Source organism: Molossus molossus, unplaced genomic scaffold (assembly GCF_014108415.1).
Source record: "Molossus molossus isolate mMolMol1 unplaced genomic scaffold, mMolMol1.p scaffold_m16_p_27, whole genome shotgun sequence".
Classification (NCBI taxonomy): Eukaryota; Metazoa; Chordata; class Mammalia; order Chiroptera; family Molossidae; genus Molossus; species Molossus molossus.
Genome location: NW_023425363.1, coordinates 1,940,770 through 1,955,246, shown reverse-complemented (window position 1 = coordinate 1,955,246; position 14,477 = coordinate 1,940,770). Strand labels below are relative to the sequence as shown.

Below are 14,477 nucleotides of genomic sequence, written 5' to 3'. Positions count from 1 at the left end.
ATGCAGTCAGCACAGAGCCCGCAGCGCTCGGGCGAAGGCCTGTGCAGGATGCTCGCAGACCCTGCCTCTCCTCCTGCACAGTGAGCAGTCCCCTCCCTGGACCTCATCTGGATCCTGTACTCTTGTTCAGCAACTAAACAGACACGGTCCTCTTTGGTGGTGGATTCACCTCCAGCAGTTATATTTGACCGACCCTGGCCTTACCTTCTTTTCTTATCCTTATTTTCCCGTTGCCCAATTTTTTCTATTATCTATTCAATCCTCTGGTATTGCCAACTGCAATCCTTTCTAGAGTGAAGCAGGGCAAACAAATGAAATGATCGTCCTCTTCAGTAACCACGTGGTGAACCACTGTCAACGTGCATGAAGGGGCCAGCCCTGTGCGTGGAGCTCCTGGCCTGTAGGAAGCCTGGGGTTACCTGGGGAGCAGACCTGAACCACACCACACCACAGACGGCTTCTCTGCATCAGCCAGTGCTGAAGGTGTCACTGAGGTAGGGGCTCCATCAGGACAGCTCGAGACCAGGCCACAGGTTGCAGTGCCCACCCCATGCCAAGCATGCCACTGCCTGCCTCAGTTCTGGAACTTCAGGTTGGTTCTAGTTCACCCGAGGGAATCAGAGGGCAATGAGGACTGCTATGCTCCATCCTCGTTCTGTTTTCTTCTGTTTTCTAAGAATGGGAATGCTCACAGTTGACCTCCTACCCAGAAACCCGAGGCACCCGGCAACATGGCTCGGTCACACTGCCGCAGGGCCAGTGCAGCTCTGGCTCTGGGCACTGAGTCGGGGAGCTCCGCAAAGGGAACTGACATGGCGAGCTGGGCATTCTTCCCTTCTTTCACTGGCCCTCCCCCTGTGGAGGCCACCCTGGCGCAGACATGGGGGAGTGGGAGGTCTAGCCCTGACCTTGGAGCACCCATGTCAGAGGACAGCAGCAATCTTTATATTCCAGGCTTCCACCTTGACTCACAGGGACACTTCTCCCAATCCCGTGTGGCGCCTCTGATGGGGGTTCCCGCTGCCCCGAGAACATCTACAATTTATCCATAGCCTGCTGAGCGTCCTGACTGGCCCTGCAGAACATGGGAGGGTGAACAGAGCCCTGGGTGGGAGAACAGATGGGCTGTTCACTCCATCCATGCTGGCTGTCCTGTCTGTGTGGTCTCGGGCGAACTCCAACCTCTCATGCCTGAGAGGCCTCCTGAGGGTCCCACAGCTTCACCTGCACACAGCGGTCCTGACTACTCACCAAGACCAAGTGAGGCAGCCAACACAGGTAAGCCCAGGAGCCAGCCTCAAGGGGGAGGGCAGCCAGTTCACCAGGAACAACGAAACTATGATGTGAACATGACTGCCAGATGAGGCAAGAGTGCTGAAGGCACCTCCAGCCCAGAATTCTCTCTAAGCCCTAGACTTCTCACACTTTAGCCACACCTCTACCTGCGAGCCCACTGGACATTTTAACGTGTCTAGAACATAATCCCACCTCTGCTCAAACCTGCTCTCCTCACAGCCACACTCATGCCAGGCGCCGGCAGTCCTCCCAGCTACGGAGCTGGCATCCATCAGAGCTGTCCCACACTCCCGCAGCGGGCCCGGTCCTCCAGCCCGTCCTTCCTGTTCTCTTCCACAGGGAACCGGACCTCCACAGCCTCATCACATCTGGGCATGTCACTGCCCACCTGGAAAGGGCAGTGGTCTCCTGATTGGTTTTCCTGGGCCCACCTCGCCCCATACCTAGCCTGGGGTCCTCCTAGGCCTTCTCATCCTAAATCTGATCAAGTCCCTCCTCAGTTCCCAGCCCATTCCTGCCTCCTCAGCTCATTGAGTAAAAGCCAAAGGGTTTGCAATGACCTAAAGGCCCTACACCAATCTAGTTAGCATACTGCACGCAACAAGCTAAATACACTGAGATAAAGTATTTACAAACTTTTATAGCAACCTGACATTGCTACAAAATCTAAGCACTAATACAAAAGTATCAGTCTGAGATGGATTAGAAATGGAAAGAACTGCTCCCGACCGACCGACCGGAGTTAGTTTGAGAAGCAGGCCTCCACCTTCTCAAGGCTTGCCCTTTGCCACACTCCCACCCTGATCTCCCCACTGCTCTCCCTCATGTGGCTCCAGCCACACTGGCTGCCTTCTTGTTCCCCTTCTTATTCCGCAAACAACCTGACAGGACTCAGGTTGTTCCAGACATTCAACAGCTCATTCCCTCTCCTCCTTCAGCACTTGCTCCACCATCACTTTCTCAGAGAGGCCTGTTCTGACACCCTCCTTAATGAGCATTGCAGACCACCTTCCCTACTCTTCATACTCAGCTGGGTTGTTCTGGGTTTTGTTTGCTGTTTGACAATGCACTTATCACGGAACATGCTGTGTAATATCTTACATTTACTGTCTCTCTTCCCATTTGTGGTGGCAGGGGCTCTGCTTTGTGCTCAGCACAGTGCCTGGCACATTGTGGGAACCGAATGCATATCTGAATGAACGAGGAAGCATGGGAGCCAGAGTGCAGCCGGGGCAGGCTTCACTGAGAGCAGCGCCCCAAGGCAGACCTGGGCAAACCCATGCTGGCAGAGGGCAACCAAGGACCACCAGGGAAGGGAGCTGTCTGCCATGTCAAAGGCTCTGAGCTGGGCCCTCTGGGGACCCCTGGGATCCAGAGGAGCTTTCTGAGACCTGGGATCAGAACGTGATTTTTAAAGTTGGAGGGTAGATAAGAATGGGGAGGATAACAGCAAGGAAATCAATCAGGAAGTTGGCAGAGAATTGAGGCCATGGAACTAGAGATGAAGGACAGTATTTGAGAGTTTTCCGAGATCAGATCTCTAGATAGCTATGGTAGGTGAGAGGGAGGGAGGAGGCACAGGGAGGATAAATGGATATGGTATGGCAAAGGAAGCTCTCCTCAAACACCACCATGGTTGCTGTGGGCAAGAACAGCAGCCAAAGCGCCAGAGCCTCCCATGGTGTTGGCTCTCCCACGAAGGGGTCTTGGCGACTGACCTTCTCTGCACTGACCCTGGGTCTGCACCTGTGTCCACCAGGCATCCCCTGAGGGGTCTGGGGTCCTAAGTGTGCGTCTCACAAATGTCTCCCCTGAATCAAGCCTGAGTTTCACAAGACCATTCTTGGATGGCTGGCATCAGTCTGGCTTCTCCACTGCTGGATTCCAAGCAAGTGTGTTCAAAGCAAGTCCACAATGTGCATATATTAAGCATTTAACCTTACACTCAACACTTTGTTAGGTGCTAACAAAGAACAGAAAGAAGTCATGGGACAGGATCCCAAAGCATCCCCCCACCCCACCACGGAGAGTGTGAAACATGGAGAGGACTGCACACACTAAATGGTGAAGGATGAAACATTACACCAGGTAACACCTGTTTTCCCAAAACTCATCTAGGGCGGGAGAAACTGTCAAAAACAAAACAAAACAGCCCTGGCCGGTTTGGCTCAGCGGTTAGAGCGTCGGCCTGCGGTCCGGAGAGACCCGGGTTCGGTTCCCGCTAAGGGCGCGTACTTCGGTTGCAGTTTGTCCCCGGCCCTGGTTGGTCGTGCGGGTGGCAGCCACTCGATGTGTCCCTTCACGTCGATGTTTCTCTCTCTCTCTCCTTCCTCTCTCTCTCTCCCACTCTATCTGTACAAAAAATGGAAAATATCCTCGGGTGAGGATAAAAAACAAAACAAAACAAAACAAAACAAATTCCTCATTTTTATCCTTACTTTCCACCAGAGCCAAAGGAGAAGAGAAATGTACATGGGCTATGTACCTGGAGCAACGGGCAGATGTACAGGGGAGGACCCACGTGGAAGGAACTTTAGGGCAAAGGTGCAGAGGGGAGACTGGCCGGGTGGAACAGGGTGTCTGGTCCTAGCACAGTGCGAGGAAGGGGAAGTGGCCTGTCAGCCTGATTTTAACGTGCAAATGTCCCAGGAGAGCCAGCCTGCCACCAGAAGGGCCAGGTGGAGACAAAGTCAACCACTGAGACTCACACCAGCCCTTACAGTACTAAATGGGTAGAACCTGGGAAAAACAAAAAGGGTGCTCCTGGAGCTCTGGGAACACTGGGAACAGCCTGACGGTCTGATGGATGAAGCAGACCTGTCACTCAGCACACCTGGGAGCTCCTTGGAAACACACTTTGTTTTGACCTTTGACACTCTCTACAGTGTAAAGCTGGACTTCGTTACAAAGTCTTCTATTAACTGTTCAGGGAAGATTGGGCACGAAGGAAAATATCCCAGAGCTCAACACAGTGACCACATAAATGCCCACATCCAAGAGGCTGCAGTATTAACGAGGCAAGAATAAACAGTCAGTGTTTCCAGGGCTGAATACAGGCTGACCACACCTTACTGGGGAGTCACACAAAGGCTCTTTGTTGGTACTCCTTCTAATAATAATAGCTTTCTTCTCTGCAGCAGGGCCCCATTTGGGGCCAAAGGTAGATTTGATTGAGAGCATTTTCTTGTAGGCAACAGTGAAATCTGTTTTCAATTTAACCTGCAACAGCTGTAGACTCTGAAGAAGATACAGTATTATTAGTCAAAAGAGAAGCCCCATTTTTAGTTACCCATTGAATTAGGTATCTTCAAACATTGTGACCTAGAATTGACAGTACAGCTAACTCTCTGTTTACCATGGTAATGGGGATTTCAGGAAGAACAGCAGTTAATTGAGAAGCAAAAACAACTCCCCTTTGTCCTCAGCAAGGCACGCCTCATTGCATCGAGGACGAGGACGATGGCTCCCTATGACTATCCACTAGGCCCAGGGCTTGCCCGGCATTGTGAGGTTCCAGACACACCTTTCTGGCTCAACAAGCCAAGTGGTCTGGTGCTGCACTACACCTGGGTCTGGCAGACAGTAGAGCCCTGCCAATTTTTTTCAGGCTCGGGGACACCCCATGCCTGACCCAAACAGCAGCTCCCCTACTGAGCTTTAGCAGAACTTCTTACAAGTGACATGGGACAGTGTAAGGGAGCGTGACCAGGACTTGAGCTCCTAGGAGGAAAGAAAGGGCCCAGGCCTACTAGAGGCTGGACCACAAGGCCCAGAGGAGACAGGGAGAGAGCTGGCTGTACTGACACGACAAGCACACCCCCAGCAAGTGGCCCAGCATTTCTAGGAAGAAGAAAAGCAAACCGCCGTCCCACCTCGGGCTGCGCGGTCACAAGTGAGGCAGGGCTGGGACCAGTCACCATTTGGGTGGGAGGCCAGCCCCAGGTGCGACAGGAAGGGGTGACGCTGGCTCAACGGCTGCAGCTCCTCGCTCTGACCCAGCGGGGCCCCCGTGCGGTGCTGGGGGCACAGCGAGGCCTCGGGCGCTGTTGGGCAGGGACACACACACACATACACACAGAAAAAGACATGCCATTAGAGGGAGAGGCATAGAAGCGAGCAGAGGCCAATGCCCGACCAACGTTCTCAGAGGCAGTGAACAGCCTGCTGACCCACCACATTCTGACACTGAACATGTTGCTCAAGCTCAAGGTCTGAGGGAACTTAAACCGGCAGAGCTGGGACTACGGCAGCAGCAGTCAGCCCAGTGCGAGGCCAGGCAGGACCTTGATGAAAGGTCCCATCCCTGCACCTGGAACACCCCACAAACTACTGGTGAAATAGAATACTAGTTCAGCTCCTCTGTTGTATCCTCTGGCTTCTTGAGAACAATGACTGCAAAAGGCAGGTAGAGAGCCCTGGTAAGTTTGGCTCAGCAGTTAGAGCGTTGGCCCTCTGACTGAAGAGTCACAGGTTCGATTCCCAGTCAAGGGCATGTACCTGGGTTGCAGGTTCAATCCCTGGCCCCTGCTGGGGTTGTTCAGGAGGCAACCAATCAATATGTCTCTCTCACATTGATGTTTCTCTCTGTCTCCTCTCCCCTTCCCTTCCATGCTATCTAAAAAAATCAATGGAAAAATATCCTTGGGTGAGGAATAAGAAAAAAAGGCAGGTGGAGAGAGGAGCAGCTCCCAGTGGCCACAGAGCACTACATCCACTTCCCAAAGAGGAAGCCAAGGAGACTGGAGACCACTCAGCCCACAGGGCCTTTCTGGGGGATGGAGAGAGGTTCCTTGGAAAAAAAAACAAAAACAAATAACTTCACTTCTTAAAGGGCAATCCTTATTTTCTGGTGTACCCTGGCCCAGAAGGAGACCTCTGGAGATGTAGGTTATATTTTTTTCAAGTGCTTTCATGAAGGTCACAACCTTTGCTTAAGCAGAGTTCAAACTAAGCAAGGAACCGATGGGTGAGAAAACGCTAACCTCTCCCAGCTTGATAATAATTTACAGTTCCTAGAGGCAGGAAATCTGACTTGACTCTGCAAATCTCCTATTTGACACATTTCTCAAAATGCTACTGGTGGCTGCACAATGTCAAAATGAAACCTGCAAGAGCAGGAAATGTTACCAGACCACTGACTAAGCAAGGGTTGTTGGGTTTGTCAAACTATAAACAACTTCCTCTGAAAAAGTGTTCTGTTATGCTGACAGTGTGTTACTGATTCCAGAAAGAGAGTATGAGGACCTATATTTTATTTTACAGACAGAAAACACATTTTTGCAGCCCACCCCGCAGCCGCCAGGGCTACGGGTCTCAACACTGCACTGTGACGGCAGAGGAGCGCCATTGCTGGGACCACTTTCAGTGAGCAACCAGGATGTCAACACTGCTCAAGATCAGCTTCCATCAGGTCCTGAACTCCACTGTGTTACCTGAAACCTCTTCTGAACGGTGGGCCCCGAGTACACAACATACAAAATGAGAAAACAGAGCAGCCCACCCAGCACAGACCCAGCCATGCAAACAAGTCACCAAGAACTCGTCCACATGTAGGAAAAGGAGTCCCTGCCCACGTGAACACCTGCAGAGGTCTTGCCTTCTCTCTGTTTGAAACAGAGACATACCTGTGATGCTAAAGTAGAAAATACATTGAGCTAGTCGGGAGACTTGTAGCCCAGTAAGGAGGAAAACTTTGATATGAGATTTAAGAAACAAGATTATCCAGAAAAAGCATTTGTTTCCTCTCAGCTCCCAGAGCGGATTCCCTAGTGTGTGTGCCGTGCCAGTCCCTTCACTGCAGCCCTTCCCCTAGGAGGGATCAGGAGGCTGCCGCTAGGCCCGCCTTCTCCCGAAGACCAGTCCTGCCTAGACGTACAGAATCAGATTCAGAGAAGCAGCACCGAGCCAAAGCAGCCACGGGGCCGAAAGCCCCTCTGTAACTCGATGCAGACCAAGGGCATTGCTGTCTGGGCAGCCAGAAGCTGAGATGAAGGTTAGATGCACCATCTCACTCAGCCCAAGGGCACCCACCCACCTGTTGCCCAGCATTACTGTGTCTGCAGCCAATGGGCTCTGACAAAGGGTGAGACGCGCTTGCACTACTCACAGCCATGATAGGAGGCTGGTGATCCCCCGGCCTTGCCATACTCCTGCTCCGAGTAGGTGGTAGAGAGGTTGGGCTGGCTGGAGCCACGACCAAAGGTGATCTGGTTGCTGCCCATACCAGTGGCAACCTGGGCCATGCGCTCTTTGGTTTTGAGGGCCTGGACCCTCTCAGCTTTCAGTCGCTCCTCGTCCTTGAGGAGGGCCACCAGTTGCTTTGACTTCTCACGCACATTGATGCCCTGGTCCTTGCCATCACGGTCAATGTACTGGAAGTCCTTCAGTGTCTGGATGGCAAAGATATTCTCTCGGCACTGCTGGGCCACCCGCTCAGAGCCCGTCTTGATGAGGTAGTCCAGGAGCGTCAGGGCCTTATACACATGCCGCCAGTTCTTGCCATGGTCATTGAGCCGCTTCCACACCATGCTCATGATCTCTGAGAAGGCCACCACATTGTAGGTCAGGTCAGCGATCTCGGTCATCAGAGAGCTGGACGGGCCCCACGGGTCATTGGAGGTGGCTTCCCGTACTTTTATTTCGGCTTCTGAGTAATTGTTCACAATGTTTTTCATCTGCCGTCTGATAGACGAAGTCGTCATCTTTACTTTGTTATGGACGTCAAGCCCTTCAACGAGAGAAACTTTCCTGTCCTGGGCAAGTTTGCACCCTGTGAAGGTTCAGTCTCTGTAACAGATCTGGAGCAAGATCCCTGACAGTCATTTCCTCCACTGGAGACTCGGCTCTGAGAAGCTGGAAATCATGACCTAGAGAAAGAAAGAAACACACTCACTGTGCCATGAGCTCCTGAGACAGCAGGAGGCCCTGTCACAGACACTTCTGTAAACAGCAGGTACTGACAAGGGGGCAGAAATTGGACATTTTCCAGCCACCCTAGGATGGAAGAGATTCCATCTTTCTTTCAAAACTAAGATCAGATCAATATTACAGGTTAATATTGAACAAAATGTAAATTCAAGTTTAAGCCTTTGGAAGAAAAGAAGTAAACATCATGACTATTTTCTATTTTTGTTCTATTTTCAAAATGCTCCTATTAAAACGGCTCTTCTATGGGTTGTATTTTCACTGCATGGCAAAAGTCAGCTACAGAACAATCAATGTTGGGGGAGGCTGGTCTTAACAGAGTTCAAATTATCTATGGGGATAGGAAAGCCTCTCATCTAGGTATATCTAGGTGCCAGCTATACCTTTAAAATTGCTTAACATTTGGCTTTGGCCCACCATGCTTGTAACTGCCCAGGGGCCTCTCTGTGAGTACCACTCTCCCCTGACTTTTTATAAAGGTTCCCAGCTACTCTTCTAGAGCATAGCTGGGCTTTCAAAAGTCTCCTGCATCTGCCCCAAGCTGTATATATATAGCTGAGAAATAATCTGGTTCTAGCCCAATCCCTCATTTCCAGAGAAGAAAGCTGAGGCTCCGGGTTTTGCATTGACTGGTTCACCCAGCTCTATGCCACAAACACATCCATTTCCTCTCCAGAAAAGAAACATTTACTGAGCTACAGTGAGATTCATGTCTCCGACAATGGGCTCTGGTCCATAAGTTTGGCAACCCTCATTAGTCCTGTTCACCAATGAGCACCCAGTACCTAGCACTGTGCCTGACCTGATATAAACCCTGTTGAATAAATTTATGAAACTGATGGAAAACAATGTCCCTTTCCTCGGGAAGGCCATAGTCTGGCAAGGGACAGAGCACAGGAGATCTGAAGATGCAAAGCTAGGACAACCAACTCAACTGGCTGCTGGGGCTGCAAAGGCAGGCATGGGTAGGACTTTTGCCAGAAATCACGCTCCGTATGGTGTTCAAAGCTGAGGAGAACTGAGGAAGTGGAAGGAAAGTAGTGACGTGGGTTACTCCTCATTTATAAAATGAGGAAACATGTCCAAAAGACTCCAGAGACTGCCAAAGATCGAGCAGTGCAGCTGGGGTCTGGACGTGAAGCTCCCACCACCCACTGCTCCATCCCTAACTACTTACACCTGCAGCGCTTCTTGGGCCAGGCTGTCTCACTTAATGCTCATGAAAACCTCTGGGTACAGATGTCTCTTCCCCTGGTACAGATAAGAAACCCTCCTCCCTCCTGCAGGGGCCCTTACACTCTGCAGAGCTGCTGGACTGCTTCTGCCAGAGAAACAATGAGTGGCTCCCACCTTTATCAAAGCCTCAGACAGGCAATGGACACATCAAAAGAATAAGTCAACGAAAGGTGTCCTGAGGGGAGAAAAGCCATAGGAAATGCAATCAGTAATCTCTCATTATGTGTTGCCATATAGATAAGACAGACAGCTCATAACATTTCATCCTGGTGACAATCACTACACCTGCTCTGGCCATTGAGACCTCTCCACGCTCCATTATGACAAGAATTCTGTCTCCACATAACGGGGCTTCGACTGAAGGTGCGTATATTCTGCCTCTCCACTACCTGGCTGGTGGCTCTTTTAAAAGCCTATCTAAGGATCAGGAATAAAAACTTTCACAGTGACCTAACGCTTGATTTTAATTAGGGTTTTCATTCACAGCAACAGTTCCTGCTGGCAGAGATGGGGTGGGCCTCCAAAAGGAAAAAGGAAGACTTTGATTTTTAATAACCACTTCCCAGATGAAAGCGCAAACACTCATCAAAATCAGTAACGTTCAGATATACTTAATGATGTGCCCAGGACCACTGGGCACTTCCATTTGTTATTCCATTTGATGCACAGCAGGTAAGACTGTCCCATTTCTGATGAGAAGCAGGTGGAGCTGGGATCCACCCCTGAAGAGACCCTGGGCCACCTTCCTCCAGGTAAGAGAGCAGCTTCAATTAAGCATGAGAGCAAAGAGTCCTGGTAAAAAGGCCCTAAGTGGTTGAAAATAAAATGAAAACAACAACAACAAACAATTCCTGAGGGAGAAATGATGTGCTGGGCTCTGCTGCCCCTTCTCTAGTCCCTGTCACCTTAAGGGGTGGACCAGAACAGCTGGACCTGGTGTCCTCCCAGAAAAGACTAGGGAGAGGCGCACCAGGGCTCTCACGAGCCTCCTAGGCCTTTGGTAGCAAAGAGGCAGCAGTTCCTGTGAGCAAGGGTCAGGGTGATCCTGCCGACAGACGCAGGCCAGGAAAAGAATGCCAGACAATTCAGAAGCGGCTGCAGACCAAGGCAGGGCGTCCTCTAACAGGCTGAACTTGCAGACACACCTGTTAGCAGCCTCTCTGAAATAGTCAGGCTTCAGGAAGAAAAAAGCAAATAAAATATTTGTAACATTCAAAATGTATATAAAGTCTACGTAATATAAATGGCTGCTTGCCATTTTCATTCTTTTTTGTTTTGTTTTTTTTAATCCTCACAGGGAGATATTCTTCCATTGATTTTTAGAGAGAGTAGAAGGGAGAGAGAGAAACATCTTGTGAGAGAGACACATCCATTGGTTGCTTCCCACAGGCAAATAACCAGGGCAGCTGGGGCCAGGATCAAACTTGCAACCCAGGTACTTGCCCTTGATCAGGACTCAAACCTGCGGTGGGCTGGGCTTATGCTCTCTCCACTGAGCCACACTGGCCAGGGCTGCCTGCCATCTTCTTAAAGCTATAGAGAAGAGCCACTTTCAGGACCAACAAATGGTACAAAGGGTGAGATGTGGAGATAAGAAATTCCTGATAGGAGAAAATACACAAAGGGCAACTTCGAGAAACTATTTTATTATTATTATTTTTTAATCCTCACCCGAGGACATTTTTCCATTTCTTGTTCAGATAGAGTGGGAGGGAAGGAGAGAGAGAGAAACATCGACGTGAAAGGGACACATCAAGTGGTTGCTACCTGCACAACCCAACCAGGGCCAGGGACAAACTGCAACTGAGGTACGTGCCCTTAGCAGGAACCGAACCCAGGTCTCTCTGGAACACAGGTCGAGAAATTATTTTCATAGCCAAATGGGTTACATGCCTCACCCAAGTCTTTGCAGATCAAAACTTCCAATTCCACTCTGGCTGGGTAGCTCAGTTGGTGGGAGCCTCATCTCATACACCAAAAAGGTTGTGGGCTCGATTCCCAGTCAGGGCACATACCTAGGTGGTGGGTTCCATCACCAGTGGGGGCACGTACAGGAGGCAAATGATCTATGTTTCTCTTTCACATTCATGTTTCCCTCTCTCTAAAAATCAATTAAAAAATATATCCTCAGGTGAGGATTTTAAAAAAATAAAGAAACTTCCAATTCTGTCTGTGAGAGAACCTGATGATATACAGGTAGGCTGGGGACCACGGCCGTGCCAGACTGGGCACGCAGCTCCCCTGGGTGCCTCCAACTGAAGACATGGACTTCTGTGGCTCTGCCACACTTGTCCACACCTCAGACTTCGATTTCCCCATTTTAAAACATCTTCCCTCCCCAAACATCTGTCAGGTATTCCCTCCCGAGAGCCAGCCTCGAACACACACCATCCTCAAGTACACGTACTGTGTTATTTTCAGAATCTGGTTTTTTTTTTGTTCTCACTCTCTTTTGAATAGTTTGCATGTTCCACTTTCCAAACTTTCCTTTTCAATTTGCCAGTTTTCTTTTCTCCAACTTGTTGAACCTGAACTAATGTGCATGCAAAAGTACTAAAACAGGATAATTTGTTACCTTCTGGGCTCTTCATTCAAGCCTGGGGAAATGTGACCAGTTCACAAACATCCATCATTTATTAAGGACCTCCAGGACAGATATGGAAGGGTAGTGAGTAGGGGGACAATGTCAAAACAAGAAGGAAAAATAAACTTGGTTAAAGTTTAGACTAAAAGAAAAAAAGTGAGAAAACTCACTCTCATAAATTATATAGTGACCACTGGAAGGACAAAGGTTATTAGAAGATCAGTAACTAAAATGCCTTTAGAAATATATTTCTATCATCAGGTATTATTTAGAACTATTTTACGATAAGTTGTGAACGAAGCAAGTGAGTTTATACAATTCTGTTACAACTTTAAATATTTTTGAGTGGAGGCAGCAAAATGACTTCAAGTTGGGATTTACTATTCAAGGCAAATAAATCCTTTTGCACCTACCAAGAGAGCTGGACTAGGAACTAGAGGACGTCGCTGACTTCCCTGGATGAGATGACTAGGAACTCCCAACCACTGCAACCCCACCACACCACCCTACTCCAGTCCCAGGCCTGAAAAGCCTGTTTTGAAACAGTACTAATTAATGATTGATTTTATTAAGAATCGGGGTTTCTGATACACATGAGATAACCACTAGTAACCACAATGAGCTGATAAAATCCAACCTACAGCAAAGAAACTGAACTTATCAGCTGGTCTGGGGAAGTCTCCCCATGGGCAATGCACATTTCTGCCAGGCCTTCCAAAAGGCCCTTGGGAGCTCTGAAGACTCCATCTCAAAAGCCACAGACTAGCCCTGGCAGGTGTGGCGCAGTGCTCAGAGCGTTAGCCTGCGTACCGAAGGGTTGTGGGTTTGATCCCCCCTCAAGGGCACATACCTGGGTTGCAAATTCAATCCCCGGCCCTGGTCAGAGTGCAAGAGGGAACCGATCGATGTGACTCTCTCACATTGATGTTACTCTCTCTATCCCTCCCTCCCTCCAAATCTCTAAAAAAAAAGATCAACGGAAAAATATCCTCAGGTGAAGATTAAAAAAAAAGCCGGAAGGGGACACTCTCACTTTTCTACAGTTAGTCCCCAGTACTAGGGAAGGTTCTTTAAGCCAAAGAATCTTTACTGGAAATGAGATGTGATGTTTCTGCCCGTTCAACATCCACGTCCCTTGTCTTGGGAAGAGCCTTGGTTTTCCAGAGGGAAGTGACCAGGAGCAGGCCCGGCTCCGGTCCAGTCGGTCAGAGCACCACCAGCCCCCAGCCATAGTGGGTAGATCAGGGGCCGGCTGACAATCCAGACTAGACCACCTAGAGACCTCTCTGGATGGGCCCTGACACTACGAGGAAGCCAGCAGAGTTGCTAAGCTGCTGGAAGCCGCCACAGGGTCAGGCTTTACCTAACTCTGAAGCTGACACAGAAGCAAGCAAAGAGCCAAGAGAAGGAACAAGACAGACCCTCCTTTGAACCCCTCCTTGGACTTCTCAGCTGCAGGAACCAACACAGTTACTTGTAACCAGCAGCAATGTGTGTTTCTGTCACCTGCAGCAGTGAGCTCCACGCATGAGCACCTGAGAGGAAAGCCAGCAACAACCAAATGCACAGAGTGCCGACGGCTCCCCAGCCTCCAGGCCTCGAGCACAGCGCAGGCCCAGTGGCCCGGCTCTCCTCCACACACCTAACCCATGGCCCCAGGCTGAAGGACAAGCTGTGTCCCTCCCAGGAAGGCAGCACCCCCAGTCAAAGTCTAGGATCATGGCTCTTTTTGAGAGTGGCGTATGATGGTGACCATCAAGTAACATCTGACTCACCACATTTGCAGGGTCAAGCTGAGGAAGAAAAATTTTGGCATATTTGAAAATACAATGAGAATTCAAAAGACAGTGGAGCCTGAAAATAGACTTAAAAAAAACCCAAACCAGCAAACAGAAGAAAACTAAATAAACAAAAAATTCCAAGGCTAAAGTGAGGTCCCCGGAGAAAAGAAAAATTCCATAAAAATATGCTCCAAGGGCTTCCAGTGCTGGTTGGGGAAATTCCTTCCAAAACTAGAGTGGCCATAATGGGAGAAAGAAGAGGCTTTCCTGGCTCAGAGCAGCAAGATGGATCCCTGGTCAGAGCCCACATCTCTCTCTGCCACTGCATTCTGTGACGCCCAGGCGCACGGCGGACCGTGTGCTGCGAAGATGTGCACCCTATCTGACAGGAGATTTTTGGCAGTGGCTTTTCAGGGAACAGGGATCAAGACCAGTGATGAGGGAACGGCAATAATCACTCTCCCTTCCCCCCAAAACCTAAGAGTCACAGGTTGATCAATATTAACGGTGACAAGTCAGTCATAATTGATAAATATTACTGAGTGAACTGAACTGCAATGCCTCAGCCCAGATAGCAGTTCAAACGGTGTCTGGCAGCCTGTGAGTCCACATGCACATCCTTCTTCTCAAGGCCGACGACGGGAGAGCTGGGGAGA

The 14,477-nt window shown here is 49.8% G+C and overlaps 1 protein-coding gene across 4 annotated transcripts in view; it reads right to left on the bottom strand.

The window, feature by feature from the left end:
• The window catches only part of EPN2 (epsin 2), an 88,867-nt gene that overhangs the window by 38,966 nt on the left and 35,424 nt on the right, over positions 1-14,477 (bottom strand). For 3 of the 4 annotated variants that reach the window (XM_036278377.1, XM_036278376.1, XM_036278378.1), the window contains exon 2: positions 7,403-8,162. In XM_036278377.1, coding sequence (XP_036134270.1) covers positions 7,403-7,997 — 595 coding nt within the window. In that variant the 5' untranslated portion in view covers positions 7,998-8,162. Of the gene's footprint in view, positions 1-4,350; positions 4,354-5,168; positions 5,340-7,402; positions 8,163-14,477 lie in introns of all 4 variants that reach the window. The other variant, XM_036278379.1, reaches the window with a different exon arrangement.